Here is a 15,890-nt window from a genome sequence, read left to right as displayed (position 1 = left end):
ATTATATATTTTTCTCTTTTCTCTTCCTTCCTTTCCCTTTTGTTTTCTTATAAGCAATTTCTTCCCAGTTCACAATATACATTGTAAACTTTGGATCTTATTTACTCTTTCAGCTTCTCACACTAAGGAGACAATATGATGTTTACACATGTGGGTCTGATTTATTTCACTTAATGAGTATGTTCTCAAGTTGCATCCATTTACCTATGAAAGTCGCTAGTTTATCTTTCTTTATGGCTGAGTAATACTCCATTAAATAAATTTTTTACAAACCCACATCTTTTTTATCCATTCCTCAGTGGATGGGCATTTGGGTCATTTCCAAGATTTAGCTATGACAAACTGTGGTGTTGTAAACATGGGCGCACACATATCGCTGTGGTATGATGTTTTTAATTCTTCTGGGAAGATACCCAGAAGGGGAACAGCTTGATTGAGTGGGACCTCCAATCTTAGTCTTTTGAGGAATCTCCACACTGATCTCCACAGTGCTTGCACCAGTCTACACTCCCACCAGCAGTGGAGAAGAGTTCCTTTCTCCCCACAGCCTCTCCAGCATTTGTTCCTGGTTGATTTCTTGATGATAGCCATTCTTTCTGGGGTGAGATGGAATCTCAGTGTTGTTTTAATTTGCATCTCTTGAATGGCCAATAATATGGAACACTTTTTCATACATTTATTTGCCATGCAAACATTTTTTTAAAAAAAGACCCTCTTCCCTTTGGATAAACTCAGTTCTGGACCAAGGTGCTTGTCTGGTGAGTAGAATTTGGTGATCTGGGACCCTTGCTAGATTCCAAGGCCAGGCATTTCTGAGTAGGGCAGCATTTCCGCAAACCTCAGACAGACCTGAATGAATGTTCTTGGATAACAGGTAGCTTTCTTGGGTGGATCACCGACACAATGACTCAAGCTCACCTACCCACTACCACACCCAGTCAATTCAGGACCTCATCATTCCAAACAGGCTGCCCATTGCCAGCCCTCTCTTATCCCTGCTATTCCCTCCAACTTCTTTGCCGAGGTTGGCACCTGGGCAGAGGTGTAGTCAGACTGCCTAAGCAAGCATTCAATCAGAAATTGGATGTTTGCCTCTCTTTTTCCCAGGCATCTTATTCGTTATGAATGGTTCTTGGAGCCAGGGGGAGTTCATTGAGGAAGCAGTAGTACTGGCAGGAAGGAGCATACCAGTATAAGAAGCCAACCTACCATCAGTCTTCTCCGACAGATACTGCCTAAAATGAGTAAGTCAAGAAGTCATGGTCAACGTGCTATGTAGAGACAGGAAGGAGCCAGAAGAACTAAAGGCGAAACCGTGGAAGTATTTGTTACTCTTGTTTCCCTACTTGACAGGTAAGAAAACTAATTCTCAGAGGTTAAGCATTTTCCAAGGCCTCACAGTTAGTAAATGGCAGAATCAAGATGGGATTCAAGGTCTACCTGATCCTGGAACCCCTGCTGTTACTCAATGTCCTCTGTGGTCAATAATGTTATTGAAGGCACATTTGCTCCTACATTGGGATAGCGTGTCCTGGCATGGTTGTGGGATACGGGAAAAGCAAACAACACTGGGAATTTTTAGGCTTCTCTTTAACCTCAGAAACAGCGTTTTTATTGGGGGGATTTCCATGTATCAAAGTAGAATTTTCAGATTGTTAAAAATACAATTCTGCTAAAATTCATAGGGAGCTCACATCAAGTTTTCTTCAATTCCACAATAAGGAAACCAGCAGAATGACAAAACTGGTTGGAGGAGGATGTTATGATTTTTTGGTGAATGTTTTTAAAATAAGGTTGTTAGGTTTTTAAAAATAAGTTTGTTAGTTGGATATAAAATTGATTAATGTCCTAGAGAGCAGGCAATAAATTGCAGCACTTGGGATTATCCCTTCTAATGAACAGAAATTGTGTGTACCTCTGCGAACAAAAATCTTCTCTTGTTTTTGGTCAGTAAACACACATTAAATGGGGCTGAATTTCTTTTAAAAAATGAAGTCAGACAAAAGTACACTCCTCCAGATAGTCAGATGACTCCCTAGGTAAGCTTGTTGCATGCTGCCTTACAAAAACACGAAAATAATATATTATCATTTTGCCTACTTTTTTTTCTAAATTTTTAATTTTTATTAGTGCATGTTTGCAGTGTACAATGATGACATTCATTGCATGGGGCCGGTACTTGTACTAACACATCTTATTAATTTTTACCTCCCCTTTCTTTCCCCTCTCCCCCCCACTTCTTCCATCTCTTCCTCTTTCCCACTTATCAAAGATCTACCTCCCTGCTTCCTATTATCTTCCTTTTATTTTGTCCTTTAGTTTATTTCTACTTTGGGCTTCTCATGTAAGAGAGAGCAGCTTGTGTGTCTGATTTATTTCATACAACATTATTGGTACAAGGCACATCCATCTTCCCTCAATGACTCAGCTTTATCCTTCTTTATGGCACAGTAGAGCTCCCTTGTGTGTAAATACCACATTTTACTTATCCATTCATACGCTGATGGGCACACAGGCCACTTCCAAGGGCTAGCCAGCATGAATTGTGCTGCTATGAAATGGTTATGCATGTACCACTGTTACATGAATGATGTTTTTTTTTTTTTGGTTTTTCTGCGGTACTGGGAACCGAACTCACGACCTTGCGCTTGCCAGGCAGGCGCTTTTGCCGCTGAGCTAAATCCCCAGCCCCTATTATTTGATTTCTTGATGATACCTATTCTTTCCAGACTAAGACAGAATCTCAGGGCTGGCTTAACTTGCAGTTCTCCAATGGCCAATGATGCTGAACATTTTTGCATGTATTTATTGGCCACTTGTACTTCTGAGAAGAGTCTATTCATTTCAATATTCTTGGTACACTGGTTACCCCCATAAATCATTCCCACTGCTCACCGAAATTTAGCACGCAGGTCACTCACTGGCCTCTGTTTTAACCCAAGTGATGAAGCCAACAAGTATATTTTCAGGGTATCTACTTTCTAAAAGGAGTGCAATTGGAGAGTCAAACGGTAGAGGGTTGGGCTTGAGGTAGAAGGAAGGTGAGTAGGTCCTTCTACTCACAATGCCTTAACGGTGCATAAGATTCCCCGTATTTAACCATCAGAGGGGATAAGATCAGTCAAGAATGGACAGTTTCCCAGGACCGGAGCTGTGTCATTGTGGTATCTGCAGAGCCACATCATACGCCGAACTCTTCCCTTGATGAAACTAAGGGCTCTCCAGAAGGCTCCAGGAACCTAGGATGGCGGTAGTAATAGTGGGGAGCCAAAGGGGGAGCTGGCGGGAGACTTAAGACAGGTGCTCCCTACTGATATGTATGGGAATATTTCAATATTTTATCAAATAGTATGACTCTATGGGTGCATGCTGGTTGCAGGTCAGACTGACTCACTTTCTGACTTCCGCCACCCGCCCAATCCTAACTCCACCCACAGGCAGCGCGCCGGCACTCACTCCCCTCCTGTCTTAAGACTCCAGCCCGCTTAGCGTCTCCAGTTTTTTGTGGGGGCCTTGCGGATAAGGTAAACGAGTACAGGGAAAGCAATAGGGAGAAAATCAGGAGTAGGGAGGAGAGGAAGTGAGCTCTAGCGTATTCTGCCTCCATGGCGAAGAGAGGACCCAGCATGCAATCTAGAACTAAAGGGGCAGAAGTGACTGGCTCACAAACTCTACAGACATACGGCAGTGTCCCCAGTGGACCAGAATCCGTGTCTCTGTAGACTCTACCGACTGGGAGGAGAGAAGAGATTCAAAAGTGTGTGCTGACATGTTTGAAACAGCACGGGCCGCGGCACACAGGAAGTACTCAAGGCGGGTCATGTCTTTCTCACACCCTTATCCTCAACGACATCTTTGCAGCTTCCCTGGAGGCTCCTGAACACATAAATAAAGCTGGAACCCCATCTGGCTGAAAAAGTCAACCATCTGGAGATTTGGAAATACGGGGGAGTTTCTAATGGCTGGCTAAATTTTTTCAGTTTTTCAGCCAGATGTTGGGTGGCCTGCAGACCCATCTGTAGCAGAAATAGCAGTTCATTGAACTTCTTTTCCATAATTTTAAGTACTCTGTCCTAAAACCCTAAGTAGGCTTTCTTTCCCTAAGAGTCATTTTTTAAATGAATTGAAAAAGTGACTATTGACTTAGAAAGAGTAATTCAGAAATTCAGTAAGAAAATCAGAAATTCGGATTTAAAAGACCCCTTAGGTAACTATCAGGGCTCAAAATTGGCAACCCATGGCTCAAGTTCAACTACAGGATAAATACGGTTCTGCTGACACCACATTTTTTTTTTTTTTTCCTCTGGTACCGGGAACCGAACTCACGACCTTGCGCTTGCCAGGCAGGCGCTTTTGCCGCTGAGCTAAATCCCCAGCCCCTGACACCACATTTTTTAAAAGTTAAATTTGAATTGGTTGCCTACACTTTAAATTTAAGGAGATTTTTACTTCTAGCTTTTCTCTACTCGGAATAGAAGGCTACATTGAGTGCACATGCTGGTGAAAAATCAGGTCAGGTCAGGTAATGGATGTTCTTTAGATGGTGCCTACGACCTACAGGTTGCTACACAAGGAGACCAAATTTCAGTTAGCATATATCTGCTAAAAGCATGGCTACTCCACCCCCCAGCACACACCTGCACCCACACCCATCAGAGTTGCATGATGAAGACCATGAGTGCGTGTTTCATACATTACCTGTCTAGGCCACATGGACATTTGGATTTGTTACTACTTACTTATGTATTACTGGGGGCTGAACCCAGGGCCTTCACACTGAGTTACATCCCCAACCCTTTAAAAACTTTCTTTTAAAAATTTTGAGACAGGGTCTCACTAAGCCACTAAATGGCTCAGGCCCAGCTTGAAATTGCGATCCTTCTGCTTCAGCTTCCTGGAGTGCTGGTGATCACCAGTATGGACCGCCACATCTGCCTATGCTATTTATCAGGAGTTCTTATCTTAGAATTAGGTAAACTGAGATGTAAAGGGAGAGAACAGCACAATTGACTAACTGTTAGTGACAGAAATGTAATTAATGCTGGAATTCCTTTCTGCTGGTCCGGTGGTCATGCATTCCCTAAACACATTGCTTCCCCGGGGGTTTTCTTAATGAGAGCGTCACGTATCGAACATGGTCTCAGTCAAAGGCACACTCTGCCACTGAAAGCATGCAGCAGGTTGGGGAGCCACTTTGTGAATGCTTTGCAGTCTCTCCAGATGATGAGTCAGGCATTCGTTTTGGTCCCTCCATGTGGGTGTCTCTACATAGGTTGATTGTTTGTTCATTCAAAGTGTGTCCTTTGTTGCCTCCGACTTTGTGCTGGTCTGCTGTCGCCGGTGCCCTTGTCCCCTGTTGTTGCTACACGGGCAAGCAGAGTGATCTGAGACCTGGGCATTCTGAATGGAAAAACCCGTGTTTCTGGGCATCTCATGAACTCATCATGAAGCATGATAGTTGGCATCAGAAGCCAACTATCTACCAGATTGTGAATTAATGATCTCTAGCCCATGCTCTGAGGAGCAGAGTGGCTTTGGTTAAGTATTACCTGCCAGATTGAGACGTGCAACCTTGGGACAGTTATGTCACTTTCCCATGCCTCAGTTTCCTCATCTGTAGAATGAGGATCATAGCAATACCCACATCGTTAAGCCCTTGAAAGATGAAACACTTCATTTTCCAAAATTCTGGAACACTGTTAGTCCCTGACAAGGAGGTAAATATAAATGACATTTTGGTGAGTTATACCAATGAAAGCTGGAACTATCCTTCACTTGCTCGAGTGAGGGGATTCTCATGAACACACACAGGCACCCCTAGCTCCCTGTGAATATGCCATACATGTTGACTTTAACAACATAAATGCTCAGAGGATTTTTGGGAAATTCAGTTTGCAGTGATCTACCACAGACCTACGGAAGCAGAGGATCTAGTTGTGGGCCTGATTGTTTGTATTATTTTTAAAAACCCTGTCTATGAGACTGTGATGATGAGCCAGGTTTAGGAAAATGGATGTCATTTTCTTACTGTACTTGAATACCTTTGATATTGGGGGCCCCATCACTTCCTGTAGCTTCCCACATTGGATAGTTAATTTATACTTAGAAAAAAACCTGTTTTCCTCAAGCTCTTACTTCTAACTCCTTGAGGCCACATATAACATTTCAAATCTCTCTTCCAAATGACAGCCCTTCAGATATTTGCAGACAGCTGTCATGTCCCTCCTGAGCAGTCTCCTCTTCTGGACAAAACAGCCACATTGTCTTATGATTCATCAAAAAGTATGAAAGAATTGGCTCTTCTAATTATATGTGTAAGAAAATTGAGTCACACCCTCCCCCCCCCCAGAGTTAGCCTTTGATACACATTTAAAGGGTCACAAAATTAAGATCTTGAGGCTCTGGGATAGACAGGAGATACTGGATGGGAGATGGACATACATCTCCTTTCCCACAGAGCATGAAAAATTCTAGGATAGATGCTGCCTACTGCATCTGTCTTATCATGCAGAAATCAAAGACTTGTAAATTCCTTGAACATTTGGTGCATTCAGTATTTTAAGGAAAACTTGGCTTCTGATTTCAGCCAGGCCCATTCAGGTATTATTTATATGGGTATACAGATAGCTAAAAACTTGTTGTAATTCATTCAGGTCTGTACATCTTACTGTATTTAATACTTCAAAAATGGCTGGGCTAAATTACATGAAGACTGCATCCAGTTTTCTCTGAAGAATCAACCTACCCAAGAACACATCTTCAGTGCATCTAATTCCTTCTTGCTTCTGTTTCTCACCTCTCCCACTTAGCCCACAGAATGCCTGGGTGAGGTTCCAGTTCCTTGTACAAACTGTAGGTGTGGGGAACGACACTGGAGAAAAGAGAAAACCAGGGGCTGAGAGAGTCAAGCAGGGTCCCTGAATTTTAGGCCCTACTTCTTATGTGGTAGATTTATCTTTTCATAGAATACAGCAGGGGAAGCAAAAATTAGTATTTAATTGTGCATTTCCAGGTTTAGTTCCAAGGGGCAGAAGAACTGTAAATGACTAAAATGTGACATACCTATGTGCCTTTTTCAGCTTGGGAGGGGCCTTAGAGTTTTTCTTATATCATCTCTAGAACTATATAGGCACCAAAACACCCACTAAATCACATTATTTCAAAAAAAATAAACTTGACTCTTATCATCAACATAGGAAAAGAAGATTATTTCCCTAAGGTAACTGACTTTATCATATCCAACTGTAGATGATCACAAATATATTTTTGTCAGTGTTTAGGAAGCAATTATTTCAGAACTTCTGGTAGTAGCCTAGATATAGTGTAAGTCTTGGATAGTGTTAGTTCAAGATGTTAATTTCAAACCAATCCCTTTCCAGGTTAGCAAAATGACAGTTGGAGAGGGTGAATGTTTTGGTCAAGGTGACACAGAGAGTTCGCAGCATTAATCAGGTCTTTTGACTTCACACGATCTTTGTTGCATTTGAAAGGCCCCTTTTCTACCTGGGCTTCCCACCAGTTGCAGATCTGTGTTGGAAACAGAATCAGTGGTAGTGGTGCTACAGCCAGGAGAGCAGTTGTTCAGAGCGTCAGGAAGAAGATCGGAGAATGATGCAATATGCTACTAGCAAGTGATGTCATGGTATGATTTCCTAAGTCATTAATGTAAATGCAATTTCTCAAAAAGCCTTAACAAATGCCAGTCACTGGGAATGAAGGTGTTGAGGACCAATGGCAAGCAGTAGAGGAGAGCACATAGGAAACCCATATTTTCTCACCTATCACTGTAACAAGCTTCAGAGATTGCTCAGAAGCCTGAGAAAACTCCCTACTGCTCCTCTAATCTAGTGACTTCCCTCAGGCATACAGGTTCCACAGAGCTTTGATTTCCTTCTTTATCTTTCTGTTCACTCCCTGTGACATCCAGGCATTGCCCAGTGAGGCTGAGAGTGACTCCTGATGTGTGCAAAGCAAGTTTAATAGTGAGCTGGGTTACCCAAAGTGGCTTGGCATTCTAAAATTGGTCTGTTTTTTCATTATAATTCAGAGCAAATCCTTTAATTTTTAGAATTAGAAGTGATGGTTTGCGACTCTTGGAGCACCTGCCTTTCATAAATGTATTGAAAATGTATCTGTTGGGTTTGAGGATGAGTGAGGAATGAAGGCAGATGCACATCAAATGCCAAGACTTCAGTTTTGTTTTGATGCCGAGTAATGAAACATGTATGAATAAGGAAGTTTTCTTTAAATGTGTTGTGTATGGGGGAGGGGTGTGGGAATTCATACATGCTACCCTGGTACTGGAAGAAGTTCATGGCAATATCTAGTGAGACCGAACTCAGAAAAAACTGATAAGATTATAATGAGAAATAAGGAACTAGCTCAGAATGTGACAGGTCAGATCAGGTTCTTTCTGCCCCCCCATCCTGTCTTCCTCTACACACACACACACACACACACACACATGCACGCATGCACACACGCACACACATACGCTGAAAGGCAATTTAAGCAAAGCTAAAGACCTCTTTTCTAGACAGAGATCCAGACAGTTCACAATATGCCTAAGGATTTGTAATTTGAAGATCTTCCCAACTGCAGAAGCAGCTTCAGAGTGTCACGAAATCTCATCACATGAAGCCGACACCGAAAAACAAACAAGACCCAGCCCTCTCATCCCGCACAGCATCGGTCTTGGTACGGACAGAGTCTGGACACCTGCACATTCTCAGCAGCAGTTTGAACTGCTTCTCCTTCCCCATACTACCCCCATCTCCCTGAACACCCACCCACCAGCACATCAGGAGCTGGATCACTCAGAGCCACCGACAGGAATCTGTAAATACCTTCCAGACAGCAGGTCCTCCACAGCCCCGAGTGGGTCATTACTTCTTCGTTCTTCCTGCTGGTGTCATTATCACTTGTAGATTTAGTCCTGCACACACCTCTGGAATATAACCAGTAGTCCGTGCCCACTGCAATGGTCATTAGGCTAAAAGCTGCGAAGGCTCCCACGGTGGTGATCAACATCTGGATACCTCTGTCACACATCCTCATAATTCTTCATGGTACTCTGGACGGCTGGGGATTCAGGGGGAGACAGTGCCGGAGGGGAAAATCACTCTGCAGCGGGGTGACCTAAGACAGGCTCTTCCCAAAATGTAGATCTCCTCTTTTCGGCATCCACAGGGACTTGGGGAAGCTGGGATTTCCTGCCTTGAGCTCTCTCCAGCTCCTTGGGCTGTCTATGGCCCTCGGGAGGGTGCAGGCTCCAGGGGGTTGGTCCGCATCACGGCTGCTTTCGGAGGCTCCCCGGGTTCCTTTCATTCCTCGGGAGCTTGGGAGAGAGGAGGGTTCGTGCAGGGCATGGCTTCGGAGCCTGGAGCTGCTGGATCGTTTTGAGATGCGCCTGGCTCCTCACAGCCCCAGGAGACTCCAGGCAAAGAAATCCAGAGAGGTCTGGTGAGTGTGTGCGCGCGTGTGTGTGCGCGCGAGCGCGTGTGCTGGGGGTGAGGGCGGATGGCAAAAAATAGCACTGCTGGGAGGCGAGCCTCTGAGAAGAGTGCTCACTGCTTCCCCAGCCTCCCAGGAAAGCTCTCCGCCTGCTCCCGACACCCCCGCTCAAACTGGAGAAAAGGCAGAGCGCCGGGGCGGGGGCCGGCTGGCTCCAGCGGAGGGCAGAGGTCTGGGTGCTGAAAAGACAGCTCCTCGCCTGTTGCCCAGCGTCCGCCTCCCAGCGCCGAGGCGGCCGGTCCGTGGTGCTGAAGGGACAGCTCCCTCCTGCGGCCGCACCCCCTGCCTTCCCAGCGCCTGGCCTAGGGACCCGGGGTGCTGAAGGGCTGCTCCCCGCTGCACCCCTTCCCGTCCCTTTCCAGGCCAGAAAGACGGCTGGGCTCTGCAGAGTCAAGCTCAGGCTCGGCGCAAAGTTTCGGGAGCCCAGGGCAGTCAGCGCCGGCTCCTTGGCGCCGCAGCACGCTCCTTCCCTCCGCTCCGGGAAGGGTTAAAGACAGGGAGAAGGGAAAAAAGCCCGCATCACACTCCGGCGCTCTCGGCGCCCACCCAGCGCAGCGTTCTCCAGTCAACCCCATCTCCCCCGGGCACCCCGAGGCAGGCAAGTTTGCTTTTCAGCTGCGGCAGCCGCTGGAGCCCACTGAAGAGAGAGAAGCCCCCTAAAACCTGGTCTTCTTAAAGGGACCGGCCTCTCTTGGTGGTAGTTCTATGACTCACTCGGGATGGGCAAAACGTGTTGTCGCAGCCACATCTGTGCAGAGTCTGTCTGTCTCAATTTGTTTCCCCAGAAAACAAACCAATATGTCTACCCTCCTTTCTCTGGAGCTCTGGTTTGCACGGGAGACAGTGCTCAGACCAAGCCCGGAACCGTTCACGTACATATGAACGCATGTTCCTGCAGGACCAAAGGACCTGAATAGACACCGACGCTGCTGTGCACAGGCCAGGGACCTTGGGCGAAGGGATGTGAAATTTTGGTGCTGAATGTACCTCTTAAATATTTTAACGCTTCCACATGTGAGGGGGTGATGGACTCAACGAGGTTGGAGAGCCACTGAAAATGTCAGATTCTTTCCAAAGGTTCCTGTAATGTTCGTGTGTTAACAGCCTTGTCTAAGTCAGACCGCGACCCAGGTGAAGTCAGGTCTGCTCTCCTTGTTGGTCCAAAGTGCATATTCAATTGCACATCTGACAGCCATCCCCTTCGGAAATAGCCAGTGTTTCAAAGGGTTGGCATTGAACTGTTTGTTTTTTGTTTTTTTTTTAGTACTTGGTATTCTAGCATATGCATGAGCACACACCGAGTGGGCTATCGACATTCCACAGAATTGCCCTTATTATTATTTTTTTCTTGTGGCGTGAGAAGACTGATATTCAGAGGTTGGTGTTCGGAATTGAGGCTGTATTGCTGAGATGTGTCCACACCAACTGTCATGCTTGAGTGTTATTTAACAGGACAAAAATATAGTGGGAGATAATCATAGGCACTCATACTGTGGAGGTGCCATCTCTAGGTATCCGTCTGAGAGCACATATTCAGATAAAGAGCAGCAATGTATCAGAGTTCTCGAATACAACTCACAATTGCTCTGTGACTTTGCTACTTTTATTTTGATGCTAAGGTCACTTGAAATCTTAGACCCTCGGGTGGATATACATGCATATTCATGCATAGGTTTTAATAATTGTGTTGGAATGTTTACTTGTGCTGCTTAATTTTGTTATGTGTTCTGAATGCCTGTGAGTTTGTAGGAGAAACAAAGCAGGTATGTAAATATATGTATATACCTGCAAGTAGTGTCGTGGGCCATGGGAACCTGTTTGCTATAAATATATGCTGTATGCATGTGTGGATATGCACGCTTGCATGGAGGTTTGAATACATAGGTTTGCAAACTTCTGTGCATCTTGTGGCATTTGTATGTGTCATAGTTTATACTGAGAATTTGCCAAATAAATAAAAAGCAACACATAAATTTAGAGCCAGGGCCACAACTAACCATATCCCAGAAGAATGACATAGATAATGGGGTAAGATAGACAAGGCCTCCTACAACTTAGTTGATATTTTGTTTTTCTTAGGAAGAAAGCTCACATCTCAAAAAAATTCTCCCTTGACTATTATTACTAAAGTCCAGACATTTTTAGGAAAATAGGTGGACCTTGAGACCATAATACTAAGTGAAATAAATCAGACTCAGAAGGTTAAATATCACATGGTTTCTCTTGTATGAGAAACTCAAAGTATAAATAATTTAAAGAACAAAATAAAAGATACATGACAGGACACAGGAAGGTAGACTTCGTGGGGATGGAAGGAGGATGTAGAGGATAGGACATGGGAAGGTGGGGAAGGGAAAAGGATGTAAAGATGATTAAGATGCAACATGTGCCAGTTCCCCGAGATGAATGTAATTATTATGTGTCACAAATGTATCCTAATAAAAATGACCAAGGAAAAAGTTATGTGTGACATGGAGGTAAATGTAGTCTTTCTGGGGACAGGTTATTCAACTGGTGAAACTTAAGTAATATGAAATAATTAATAATGATCAAAACAGTCATTCTAGGGTTTATTTGATCCTTCCTTTACTCCAGTAAGGGTCAAAAAGGTGTTCTCTCAAAGCAAGACAGTGTTGACGGAGGGTCAAGGGGCTTTGGCCTTAGGGAGAGTGTACCCAGATGCTCTATCACCGGAGCCTCAGTGAAACAAGAGTGGTGTCACCTCCACCGCTGCCCCAGCTCTGTAACATAAATGCAGACACACAAAGCAAGGAGCCCAGAGGGTCCAGCAGATGGAACCTGAGTCGGCTAGTGAGAAGAGATCAGGAGCTCAAGCAGATAAAGTGACAACCATAGTCAGGATCTTGGCAGGTTTTCTGAAGACGGGGTGGGGGGGGGACACAAGTAGTAAGAATAGAGTTTTATGCAGTGCTTTTGGCTTGGTGAGGCAGATCCTTATTTGTAACTCCTGCCTAGAGCCAAAGCCAATCGCAGACCGTAGGAGGTCTCCAGCCTGTACGTGGAGCAGCTCAGAACACCTGACTGGAGTGGGAGTGGGAGTGCAGAGGCAGGGAAGCCATCAGCTAGTTCCTGATAATGCCTCCCTAGTTACCAGGCGCTGACCTCATCCCTTCATTCAATAGAGCCTGTAGGTGTGTACAGGCAGCTAGCCTGCCATCTAAACCCGGATGTAATTGCCCATTTTCACCACTAGAGGGCTCTTTGACCAGCTCAATCAGGGACCCAAGAGATTCAAAGCTCTATCTCTCACGAAAGTGATGGAGGGAGAGTTTTTCTCTGTTTGCTGATGATCCTTGCTGATTGTACTTATCTGGCATGAGACTAGGAGGCATTCAGGCAGCTTGAGGCTGACATCTGATTCTCTTCTTAAGATCTTTTCCTTCCACTTTCACTCTTAGCTAGTGAGTAGCTGGTGCATCTTTCCTGTTCATTCTGTCATACATCAAAGACACCCTCACCTCTGGAGAAGAAAGTGCCTTGTGAAGGTGGCTGTATCATTTAAGAAGGAGTACTGGTAGTCAATTCAATTCAACACTTGTTTCTTGGGTGCCTACTATGTGCAAGGCAGCCTGCTGAGCACTTTAGACAAACATCTGGTTCTTGTTCTGCACGGAGTTGATTCTATTATACGGGGTATTGCATTAGTGAGTACATTTCATCTGTAACCTCAAGAGTTTACTGCAGCTAGCTTAAGAAAATAGGAGATTTGGTTTTAAGGAACCATAAGGCAGACACAAGTAAGTCTGGAATAGGAAATTTTAAAAAAAAAGTAGCTGGAATAGGAAATAAAAGCCATCAGAAGCTTTGACTGTCACTCCAGTTTTTATCTTTGCTTCTTTTCACATTTTCAGATAAAAAAAAAATTGTTTTGCCTTCTTTGCTCTTTGATGTCTAAGATGGGAGGCAGATTTGGAGCTTTTATGTCATTTATATTCACAAATCCCACCCAGACTAGAATGAGAAGTTTTAGTTCCATTTTTAAATTTCCAGAAAAGACAGCCTGACTTTTGGGTGCCGCTTCCCAGCAGCTGTGCTCAGGGTCACAGGGGACCAACTTGGCGAAGGCAGGTAGGGCGCACTGTCCTGATATCATAGACAGGTGTCTAAGGCCATACCACCCGGAACCCTCCTGATCTCGTCCGATATTACAAAGAGAGAAATCAGACACGTAACTCTGGCTGGTGAAGGGAGTTCTAGAGTTTGGGCATGCCATTGAAAATCACAAAGATAGCCAATAGGAGAGCTAAAAATCTTCCACAGCTGTATTCGGAGGACAGAAGTGCAGTTCAGGTGAAGTAAGGTAAACTAACACAGAAATGGATGTCTGATGACTCCCTGGGGCAGGACCTCATTTCAGCAGTTTCTATCCCATTTGACTTTTAATCTTGTGCACGCATACTTTGATACACGTTTCAAGTTTATTAAAAAATAAGTGAAAATGATACACCACTTCCTGCTTTACCAGCACACAAATGCCAGGTGTTTCTTGTGACTCGTTCCTTTATTCTCTGTGTTCTGAATGCTTGTTCCTGAGACACCCTGTATATGCATACACACATACATATATATATGTGTGTATATATATATATATATATATATATATATATATATTTGAATTTTTGGATAATTTTAAATTTACACAAAAGTGATGCTCTACCCAAATCGCGTTTCAGTCCTGCTTTTCCATTCACACCTTGGCTGGAATGTCACCTTCTCAGAGAATTCTTTTTTAACTGCTCTGTCACCCCATATTTTTCTCCATCCTCTCATTCAGCTTTGCTTTCCTCCTTGTATTTATCAGTATCTGATACTGTGCTGTGCATGCGTGCACATACATACAGGTGCATCCACAGGGTGTGATCGAAATTTGTGGTTAGTGTTTAACCTCAACGTATTTATGACAGGAAAAGGCACACTGCCATTAATCCTCCCCAAAACACTCTCCTTGGCGTCGAGCACACTTGTCCCATCATTTTCTGAAGCAGTTCTGGAAGTGCTCTTTCACGAGTGTCTTTATGAGGTGTGATCAAAAATAAAGGAACTGCTGCAGCCTAGTGACGTTCCACAGGAAAGCAGGCTTGCAAAGACAACGTGAGGGGTCCTCACCCACGTTCCTCCTCCGATCTGGCACCGTGTGACTTCTCACTGTTCCCCAAAGTCAAAATGAGGACCAAAGATAAGTGTTTTGAATCAATGCAGGACCCCGAGGTGCCATGACAGGACAACAAGGCACAAAGAGGGCTTCCAGAACTGCTTCAGAAGGCGGCCAGAATATGGGGTCAGCGAGTTTAAAGTGAGGGGGAGTTTTTCAAGGGATTTAATGGCAATGTGCTTTTTGCTATAACAAATTTCATTTAACATTCACTGTATCTTTTGATCCAACCTCATCATCTCTTTGGTAAGGACAAGTGGTTTTTTTGTTCACATCTAGGGCTGGCGCTATAGCTCAGCAGCATAAGCGCCTGCCTGGCAAGGGCAAGGTCCTGAGTTTGATTTTCAATCCCAGAAAAAAAAAAAAAATGGAAACCAGCCTGGGCTACAAAGTGAGCTCAAGGCCAGCCTGAACTGCATAGGGAGACCCTCTCTCAAAAAGGGATCACATCTAGGGGCTGGGGATTTAGCTCAGCGGCATAGTGCCTGCCTGGCAAGCATAAGGTTGTGAGTTCGATTCCTGGTACCAGAAAAAAAGACCATAAATTTTTTTAAAAAATTAAAAAAATAAACGGGATCACATCTAAACTACCAGATCTTAGAACAGTGTCCAGGATTTAGTAGGTGCTCAATTAGTGTTTGCTTCATCAATTAGTTGCAAAAATACTGATTAAGTTTCACACCTGTGACAGGCACTGGAAAATCAATAGAGAAACACATTGTTCTTGGTCACATGGAACTCTCAGCCCAATGGAGAGGACAGGGGAAATCAGGCAAATAAGAACAATTGTAGAATGTGCTCCTGGCACCCTACTCCCCAGAAGCCCTTCCCTAGGTCTGCATTTACGCTGTCCTAACCCACATCTCCCCAGCCCCTACCTGGAGAATTATAACCGGGAACTGCTTCATCCAAGGAGTAACAAGCCCTCTCCGCAGGGGCAGCCTTCGGTCAGAGTGGCAGACAGAGGGGTGAAAATGCTTCCATGGTGACAGAAGCCAGGAACGGGCCTGAGATGCAGTTTATGCTCCAAAGTCCTCTGATTTTATTGGAGACCACATCCTTGTTTGATTTTTGTCCTTTCTTAAATCATAGTGTGCATTACAATCACCTAAAGGGCTTAACTGACAATACTGGCTTCTACATCTAGCGTTTCTAAGCTGTGTGGTGTTTAGCAGGTTCATTTCTAGCAATATGCTCCTTTTTA

General features: G+C 44.4%; 1 protein-coding gene across 1 annotated transcript in view; it reads right to left on the bottom strand.

The window, feature by feature from the left end:
* Nucleotides 1–9,903, bottom strand: part of Cacng3 (calcium channel, voltage-dependent, gamma subunit 3) — a 99,258-nt gene extending 89,355 nt beyond the window's left edge. The window contains exon 1 of the mRNA XM_005405105.2: nucleotides 8,847–9,903. Coding sequence (XP_005405162.1) covers nucleotides 8,847–9,057 — 211 coding nt within the window. The 5' untranslated portion in view covers nucleotides 9,058–9,903. The remainder of the gene's footprint in view (nucleotides 1–8,846) is intronic.
* Between the last annotated feature and the right edge of the window lie 5,987 nt (nucleotides 9,904–15,890).

The sequence above is a fragment of the Chinchilla lanigera genome, unplaced genomic scaffold (genome assembly GCF_000276665.1).
Source record: "Chinchilla lanigera isolate Chin_1 unplaced genomic scaffold, ChiLan1.0 scaffold00092, whole genome shotgun sequence".
Taxonomy (NCBI): Eukaryota; Metazoa; Chordata; class Mammalia; order Rodentia; family Chinchillidae; genus Chinchilla; species Chinchilla lanigera.
This window is presented reverse-complemented; position numbering and strand designations above follow the sequence as displayed.